At 57.1% G+C, this 9,355-nt stretch overlaps 1 protein-coding gene across 1 annotated transcript in view; it reads left to right on the top strand.

Moving 5' to 3' along the window:
- The window catches only part of SORL1 (sortilin-related receptor, L(DLR class) A repeats containing), a 127,417-nt gene that overhangs the window by 81,130 nt on the left and 36,932 nt on the right, over positions 1-9,355 (top strand). Inside the window, exons 27-31 of the mRNA XM_015563866.1 lie at positions 2,478-2,585; positions 3,694-3,825; positions 5,492-5,635; positions 6,234-6,368; positions 7,267-7,422. Of these exons, the coding sequence (XP_015419352.1) occupies positions 2,478-2,585; positions 3,694-3,825; positions 5,492-5,635; positions 6,234-6,368; positions 7,267-7,422 (675 nt within the window). The remainder of the gene's footprint in view (positions 1-2,477; positions 2,586-3,693; positions 3,826-5,491; positions 5,636-6,233; positions 6,369-7,266; positions 7,423-9,355) is intronic.

The raw sequence follows: 9,355 nt of genomic DNA, 5'->3' as shown, positions 1-9,355 counted from the left end.
CCCCCCCCCGCCCCCACTTTAGTGCCGATCCCAACCCCAGCTTCCCCTGCACTCCTGCCCGAAGCTGTGAGCCTGGGCTCCCAGGACTCCCTGCCTGGGTTTGGTCATTTGCTGAAACGTCTCACAGACCTCAGAGAAACACTGGTTTATCATGGAAGGGATGACGGAGGGTGGAGGCGAGCACTGGACGGAAGAGAGGCACAGGGCAGGTGTGGGAAGGCGGCAGAGCTCCGTGCCTCTCCGGGTGCCGCCCCAGCCCCCCAGCCCCACCAGCGCTCAGCAGCCTGGACACTCTGGGCCTAGACTCTGGTTCTGTGGAATCTTCACCACACGGCCTGCCTGGCGCACTCCCCGTCTTCTTCCTTCTCTCCTCCTGGAGCAGGGAGGTGGGAGGCCCTGCTTCCTGACCTTGTGCAGGAACCGCCCGGTGTGATCTAAGAACAGGACACTCGTGTCCACCAGGGAAATGCGAGGGTTTTAGTAGCTCTGTGCCAGCAGCCAGAGGCAGAGACCAGTGTATTATTCCCATTATTTACACCGTACGTTCCAAACTTCCATGGATTGGGCGTCGTCTTCACGTTGTTACGCATCTGTGCTTGTGCAGTTAACACTCCAGTGGCAGATGTGTATTCCCGTTGTGTTACTATCACTTACTTAGCTGCACCCCGGCTGGACCTCCAGGTGTGTTCAGTGTTGCCCTGGTTTGCATAGTGAAACTGCACATGTCCTGGGAACGAAGGTGTACTTTTACCCTGAGGTGTAGCTGTCCCTTCGTCTGCAGGGTTGGTCCCAGGGCACCAGAATTGCCGCTGCCGCAGGCCCCCAGCCTTGGGCCCCGTTCGGGCGTCTCCAGGTGGTCTGGTAGGGTCCACGTTTTCACTGGTCCCGTGTTTTTATTAGTGGTTCTGGACGTTATTTCCAGGTCGTTACCTGACAAGCGTGTCCATCCGAGATGTGCTGTGTCTCCCCGTGGCCCGAGGCATCACCTCTTTCCTTCGCTTTCACAAGCTTCACGAGTGGGAGTCATCTCATGTCGTTTTAATTTTATACTTTTCAACTTTCAGCTCTGGCCTATTGCTCCATCTGTGACACTCATTAACTGTTTCTGTTTGATGTCTCCCAAATAATTTCTTAGGAATGATTACTTTTTACAGGATTAAAGCATATTTTCTTCTTTTTTTTAATCTTCACCCATGAATATCTTTCCATTGATTTATTGATTTTTAGAGAGAGTAGAAGAGAGAGGGAAAGACAGAGAGAAACATCGATGTGACAGAAACACATGGATTGGTTGCCTCCTGCAGGCTCCCCAACCGGGATCCAGGGCAGGGAGGAGCCTGAAACTGAGGTACGTGCCCTTGACCGGAATCGAACCTGGGACCCTTAGGTCTGCAGGCTGATGCTCTATCCCCTGAGCAAACAGGCCAGGTCTTAAAACACATTTTCCTGCCTTACCCCTGGCCCTCCTGGTGCGGGTGCCCCGAGGCTGTGTGCGCTCGGCCACCGGTGACCTGCTGGCGTGGCTCTGCGCAGGGGAAGCTGACCGGGGCCAGATTCTGTGCTGAGGCGGAAACCCAGGTTTCTGCACATCTGGGACAGACTTTATCCAAAAGGGCTTTGGCGTAGACTTCATGAAGAATTCAGAGAGTGATGGAGGAGAACTTCCAACACCAAGGTTTCTAATCAGGACGACGTTGTCTTTTCTCTTCGCTGAAGCTTTTACTCTTTAAACAAGATGGACTTGAATTTTTTTTTAAAATATATTTTATTGATTTTTTACAGAGAGGAAGGGAGAGAGATAGAGAGTTAGAAACATCGATGAGGGAGAAACATCGATCAGCTGCCTCCTGCTCATCTCGAACTGGGGAAGAGCCCGCAACCCAGATACATGCCCTTGACCGGAATCGAACCCGGCACCTTTCAGTCCGCAGGCCGACACTCTATCCACTGAGCTAAACCGGTTTCAGCAAGGACTTGAATTTTTTGAGTGGGGAACACATTCACATGGTTTGAAATGGGGGAAGTATTGAAGTTACACAGTAAACACTTTCCCGCCCAGCTCCCACCTGTGCGCCCAGGAAACGGCATGGGGCCTTCAGCACAGCCCGGGCGCGTGCAGGCTCAGGTCTGCGCACCGTTTGCTTCTCCACAAGCGTGTGCGCTGCCTCTTGTTTGCACCTGCTTCTCACACGCCTGAGCGAGGCCATGTGTCCACAGTGTTTCTTAGCTCTTCCTGGTGGTCAGTGCCCGCTGGCTGCACACGCAGGTGCTCCGTCCGGGCAGGGTCTCGGGGAAGGGCCGGGCGCTGGCGTTGCTTTCCCGTGCGGGCAGGCTACGTTTCCCTGGCAGCTCTGCTGGCCACAGCGTGCACACCTGTCATTGTGAGGGCGCATGACAAGCTGCCCTCGGGGGCGGGACAAGTCCGGGCCTCCCGGCGCCTGCGTTTCCTCGTGGCCACGCTTCTCTTTCCATTTCAGAGAAGAGGTGCAACGGCTTCCGCTGCCCGAACGGCACCTGCCTCCCCTCCAGCAAGCACTGCGATGGCCTGCGGGACTGCGCGGACGGCTCCGACGAGCAGCGCTGCGGTGAGTCCGCCCCGGAGCGCGGGGGCTGGGTGTGAAGAGAGTACCCGTGGACGGAATCTCCGTGGTAGCGACGTGTCCTTCGCTTTAACCGTGCTGCCCCTGACCGAGGGGAAGTCTCCCGAGAAGCAGAGCCCCTGGAGGTGCCTTTGGTTCAGGGCTTGTCTCCTGCGGCAATGAAGGCTGGCGAGTCAGAACCTGCAGGTGGCTGGAGGGTGGGGGTCGCCCTGGTGGCTGAGGCCGAGTCCAGGCCCCCGACTGACCTCTGCATTCTCATGTGGCCTCGGCTCTGGGCTTGCATCTCTGGTCTTTCTTCTTGTAAGAACACTGTTCCTGCCTGGCCAGTGTGGTTCAGCGGTTGAGTGTTGACCTATGAACCAGGAGGTCATGGTTCAATTCCTCATCAGGGCACATGCCCAAGTGGTGGGCTCCATGCCCAGTGGGGCATGCAAGAGGCAGCCAATCAGTGATTCTCTCTCGTCATTGATTTTTTTCTCTCTCCCTCTCCCTTCTTCTCTGATATCAATAAAAATGTATTAAGAAAAAAGAAAAAGTAATACTGGTCCTATTGGATCTGAGCTCTGCCCTGGCCCATTTAGCATCCATTTGCCGCTTTTAACTGTATTTACTTCATTTACCTTAATTGCCCCTTTAAAGGCCTGTCTCCAAATACAGTCCCATTGGGAGTTAGGGCTTCAGTGTACACATTGGGGGCAGGTGGGTACAGTTCAGTCCGACACGGGGCCCTCACAGCAGCCTGTCAGCCCCTGTGTGAGTCACTGTCACACTAACAGTGGCTGGGATCCTGGGCTGGGATGTCAGACAGCTTTGGAGTTCGGCGTTGGCTCCGCCCTCCTCAGCTTGCAGAACACTCACTGCCGCCGCCCATGTTCCCATTTGGAAGCAGGACAGGGAAAGCTCATGGGATTGTGTGAGAGCTCAGTCATGTCCTTTTGCATCAGGTGCTCAGGTCAGGGCTCGCCATAAACCACGTGCTCGGTACCTGGCGGCTCTCGCGGCAGCTTCCCGGGCGAGCACTGTGCCAGGTGTGTGGGCCCAGGGCCCGTGAGCTCCCACCCTGTGCTCAGGGCCTCTCCTCCGCCCCTTTCAGAGCCACTCTGCACCCGCTTCATGGACTTCGTGTGCAAGAACCGCCAGCAGTGCCTGTTCCACTCCATGGTGTGTGACGGGGTCGTGCAGTGCCGGGACGGCTCGGACGAGGACGCTGCCTTTGCCGGCTGCTGTGAGTGGGTGACCCTGGGGTGGGTTCACGTGGGAGGTGCTGCCTCTAGTTACAGATTGGATTTTACATTTCCAGTCTTGCATTTCCTTTTTTATTTTCAACATTTTAATATATTTTATTGGTTTCAGAGAGGAAGGAAGAGAGAGATAGAAACATCAATGATGGGAGAGAATCATTGATCGGCTGCCTCCTACACACCCCCTACTGGAGATTGAGCCCACAACCTGAGCATGTGCCCTTGACTGGAATTGAACCGAGGATCCTTCGGTCTGCAGGCTGACGCTCTATCCACTGAGCCAAACCAGCTAGGGCTGGCCTTGCATTTTCTGAGGAAGACACGTTTCCTGCTTCAGGAGTCATGCGTAGTAGCTGCTGGTGCACACACAGGAGAGACGGGGTGTGACCTGGGTTTGACGGGCTCTCCTGCCCATCCCTGGAGGCCTCGCCTGCTCGTGGCTTCACAGCTCTTGTCCCATGTTGCACAGTGTGTCAGCCTTCCTGCCTGTCTCCCGGGACCGGGTGCCCTGAGTAGGCGGAGCCTGGTGTCTGCTGGGCCACCTGCTGGGATGGCCCTGCAGGAAGTGCGTGCAGCATTCGTTGGCTTGGGCAGCCCCAATGAGGGACTGTGGACTGCAACTTAAATGTCAGAAATGCATTTCCTCTGGCCTGGGAGCCTGGGACTCAGGCAGAGTGTTGGCAGGTTTGCTCTCCTCCGAAGCCTGTCTCCCGATGTGTAGGTGCCCAGCTCTCCCAGGTTCTCACATGGTCTCCCTGTGCCTGTCTGTGTCCCCATCTCCTCTCCTTTTAAGGACCTTAGTCATATTGAGTCAGAATTTCACCCTGTAACCTCACCTTAACTTAAGACCTTATCTACAGCCCTGGCTGGTTTGGCTCAGTGGGTAGAGCGTCGGCCCAGACGAGGGGTCCCAGGTTAGAGTCTGGGCAAGGGCACCTACCTTGATTGCTGGCTCTCCCCACCCCGGCCCTGGTCAGGGTGCGTACAGGAGGGAACCAGTCGATGTGTTTCTCTCACATTGATATTTCTCTCTGTCTTTCCCTCTCTCTTCCACTCTCCCTGAAAACCAATGGAAAATTATCCTTGGGTGAGGATTAACAAAAAAAATAATAATCCCAAATAATAAAAGCCTAATATGCTAAGTGTCCGACTATTCGACCAGTCACTGTGACATGCACTGACCACTGGGGGCAGATGCTCCAACCGGTAGATTAGCTTGCTGCTGAGGTCTGGCTGATGGAGACTGGGTGAGATGGGCCCGACATGCCCGGGAGCCCCCCATGGTCCCTCCCCGGCCCTGACCATGCACCTGTGGGGTCCCTCGGCCTGGCCTGTGCCCTCTTGCAATCCAGGACTCTTAGGGGATGTCGGAGAGCTGGTCTCGCCTGATCCCCGCAGGCCAGGGCGAGGGAACTCCCCCCCCCCCCACCGGTGCACGAATCCGTGCACCAGGCTTCTAGTAAATAAATAATGACCTTACCTCCAAATTCTGCGATACGGGGGACACCTTTACCTCTGACCTGCTTTCAGGACTTCTCCAGTGACAGTCTCTGGATGGAGACTCCCTTTTCCTCCTTCCGCAGCCGTGTCACTATGAACTCTTCGGTGATGAGGTAGCCGGGATCTCACGGACATTTGTCTCTTGTCCAGCCCAAGACCCCGAGTTCCACAAGGATTGTGATGAGTTCAGTTTCCAGTGTCAGAACGGCGTGTGCATCAGTGTGGTCTGGAAGTGCGACGGCATGGACGATTGCGGCGACTACTCAGACGAAGCCAGCTGTGGGGAGGCCGCAGGTCTGTGCCTCTCACGCCTGCTCTGGGGCTGCGGCCCCTGTGGTCGCGGAGAGGCCCTCACTAGCGCCCTTGCACCCCACCTTCACCGCCGCCTCCCTTGGCAGTATTTCCTGCCAGTTCTTGAATCTCCATGTAGGAAACAGAGTGAACTGGCCCCGACCCCTAGCAGGGCTAGAGGTGGCTTATTCCATTTCACTGAGTCGGGGACTTGGCGCTCTGTGTAGCATGGGAGGGAGGTGTTACGTGGTAAATGTTGCGGAGGAGGCTCCCCTCTGCTCCTACAGGTCGTAGATGCCAATGGAATCGCACCACTGTTACCACTGTGTTAGCAGGAGCAAGGCCGTTCCTTTGGTAAAGTGTGAAAATTGAACACTCGGTGTCATTTGCGAGATCCATGGACGTGTGGGTCCGAGACACCCGAGTCGGTCCGGGAAGGCGGGCTCTTACTGAGTGTGTCACCGCTGGGTCCCAGAGGCTGCCTGATCCACCTGGTGGCAGGCGGCTGCCCTGGGACTCGGTGTGGAGGAGGCTGTGCGTACATCGCAGCTTCACGTTCACGCTGGGCGGGGCCCACAGCTGATGCTGTGTTTTTCCCCAGAAAACCCCACCGCAGCCCCCAACTGCTCCCGCCACTTCCAGTTCCGGTGTGAGAACGGCCGCTGCATCCCCAGCCGATGGAGGTGCGACCGCGAGAACGACTGCGGGGACTGGTCCGACGAGGAGGCCTGTGTAGGTAGGTGGTCCCAGCGCTGCCCACAGCCAGCCTCGGAGGGGCCCGGCCCCTTTAATGACTCGACGGCGGGGGGGGGGGTGCTCTCTGAGTTCTGTCCCCTTCTTAGTTGGATACTAGAGTGGCTGCTTCTATTTCTGGGGCTATGCACCCCACAGTTCACAGGTGCAGGAAGGACCTGGGGCCTGGCTGCTCCTGGTGTGGCCTGCAGACCAGCAGCCTTGGTCTTTCCTCAGCGCAGTCAGAATGTCCGACCTCACCCAGAGCCCGCATTTTAACAGGCTCTTCAGGTGCCATGTGCCTCGAGCCACGTGCCTGGTGCTTCAGAACCTCGGTGCCACATGCCTTGGTGCCCCGGGGCCTCGGAGCCATGTGCCTGGTGCCTCATTGGACCCAGGTGCCCGGGGCCTCGTTCCACCTGCCCAGGTGCCCGGGGCCTCGTTCCACCTGCCCTGGTGCCCCGGGGCCTTGGAGCCATGGGCCTCGGAGCCACGGGCCTCGGCGCAGTCGAGAGGCCCTGAGGTGCGGTGCATGCTGTCCCTTTTGCTTTTGGTTTTCTTGTCTCTGAGCCAGGCCTCTGGGTGGCTGTCGTGGGTGGAATTAACCAGAACAGTGTTCCACCCCCACCTGTGCATCTGAGTCACCTTCCTTTCAAAGCAAATACATCTGAGTGTGATTAGCTCGAGTCAGATACAGCAGGTGAGGTGCTGCTGCGGAGAGGAAAAGCAGGGTCCGCTCCGACCGCCAGGCTGATGGCCTTGAGAGGAGCTGCGGCTCAGAACCTCCTGGGCACGGGGCTGGGTGGTGCAGCTGACATGGGCGTCCACACGAGCTTGGACCTATTTTGGTCTCAAATTGAACTTCTTGTAACTCTTTCTTTTTTTTCTTGGTGTTTCCTCAGATTCACAGATTCTCCCCTCCCCCACTCCTGGGCCCTCCACATGTCCACCTAATTACTTCCGCTGCAGCGGCGGGGCCTGCGTGATGGACATCTGGGTGTGCGATGGCTACCGGGACTGCGCAGACGGCTCTGATGAGGAAGCCTGCCCTTCGCCCGGTGAGTGCAGCGCCCTCTGCCCGGCACCTGCTCTGCGGGGCGGACCTCGGGGTCACCCTGGCACCTGCTCTGTGGGGAGGACCTCGGGGTCACCTGGCACTGCAGGGCCAGGCTGTCGCCTGCTCTCTGGGACTTTGAGCTCAGAGGCCAGGCTGCTCCTCACTCCAGAGCAGGGGGACTCATGGGAACTGGAACTGGGGTGTCTCGTCTCCTATAATTGCCCTGTGATCTTCCTGCGAGAGGGCAGCCTCCCGTCTCCCAACCGCTGCGTTGGGGCACCTTTGCTCTCCTTCCAGGAACTGCCATGGGAGTGGTTGGGGGGTGGGGTGGGGGTGTTGGTGTTGGTGTGGGCGGGAGCCAGGTTCCCTGCTTATGGCCGGCTCTCCTACCGAAAGGCGGGGCAGCCCTGCCATCTAGTGGCCGGACCAGCGGTGGCTGACCGTGTGCAGTGGCCCGGCCGCAGGAGGCTGGGACGCAGGAGACCCTGTCCATTGCGCGCCCTTAGCTGCATCCAGAGGCGAGGGTGCCGCTTCAGGCTCAGTTATGCCAAGAGCTGTTTGCCAGGCTTTTGTTGGCAAACTCCTCGGCCGCAGCCTGCTTTTCCTCCCGATGAGCCCACGCCGCTGCCCTGCCCTGTTTGGAGGCTTCAGTGCTTCCTTTGTCCTTGGTCCAGGGGCTAGACCAGCCCTGCCCTGCCCATGGCTTCTCACACCGTGCTGGGCCCGCTGCGCCTCCGCACCTGCTCTCGCCCACGTTCCTTCCGCCCGGTTTGCTTTGTCAGAGTCCTCTTCCTCCTTGACCCTGGAGGACAAGGTTCCCCTACTTCCCTCCAGCGACGCCCACCGTCCAACAGACAGGGCATGGGTTTCACAGCTGGAGAGACCAGGATGTGGTCAGTGTTTCTCCGAGCCCGACCCCCGCTCCCCTGCGACCGAATTCCGGGGGGCGGTGGTGGTGGCCGTAAAGGCACAGGCTCGGGGCTCCCAGGTGGGGCTAGGAGCTCCCATACGCTCACAGGCCACTGAGTGTGGGATTCCTCCTTCCAGCCCTCCTCACAGAGCCTTTACATGATGTCGATCTCTTTCCCAGCCTCAGTGAAGTACCTTCTGATTCTTGACTGATCGGCTGGCCATTGCTTCCTACATGTTTCATGGGTGTAAATATCTTCTGCCCATAGTGATGTGTGTGCCTTGTGTGGGGGGTCAGGCATACTACGTTGACTCCATCACTGTGCATATCACAATAATAGGCAAATAATTAGGTGTCCCATACATGCTCCTCAAATTAAACTGATTGGAAAACCCCAAAACAAAACAAAACACTTCGATCTCTGCTTCCCCCCAAGGCCCGCCTCCCTATTCAGTAACTGGATCATCCTTCTCTGCAGTGTATCTGGATGTTGAAACTCTGATGCAGACGTTAAGAAACTAGCGAGTTCCGACTAATCCCATGAATGAGCAGACTCCTGGTTAGGTTCAGCTTTTGTGAAGATTTGTGTTTCTGATGCACATTGTTGGAGCACCTTTGGCTCGGTGGTGTCTCGCTGTCACATGTCACTTAGTGGGACAGTCACCTGCTGGTTCCCCGGAAGCCACACACGATGCGAGATTGTACCCTCCCCTGTACCAGAACCTTCTACAGGCTCCCTGTGGTCCAAGTGTGAGTGCCAGGACTTACTGTGGCCTAGCTCGTTAGCCTCATTTTTGCCTTCTTCTCCACATACCTGTGTTCACAGAGTGCAGGGCGTGGGAGAGGCCCCTTTGGAAATTCAGTTAAACTATGAAGACACAGACTGTGTAAAAGTTTAGTGGTTGCTGTGTGGTGGCTTCTTAGCAGGATTATGTGTACCATTTGCTAGTGCTCGCCACCTGTCAGTAGCCTCTCAGTAATTTCCCAGAGTCAACACATCAGATGATCCTCAGCTCCAGTGTGT

The sequence above is a fragment of the Myotis davidii genome, unplaced genomic scaffold (assembly GCF_000327345.1).
Source record: "Myotis davidii unplaced genomic scaffold, ASM32734v1 scaffold799, whole genome shotgun sequence".
In the NCBI taxonomy this organism is placed as follows: Eukaryota; Metazoa; Chordata; class Mammalia; order Chiroptera; family Vespertilionidae; genus Myotis; species Myotis davidii.
Note: the sequence above shows the minus strand (reverse complement) of the source record. Positions and strands in the feature narration are given on the sequence as shown.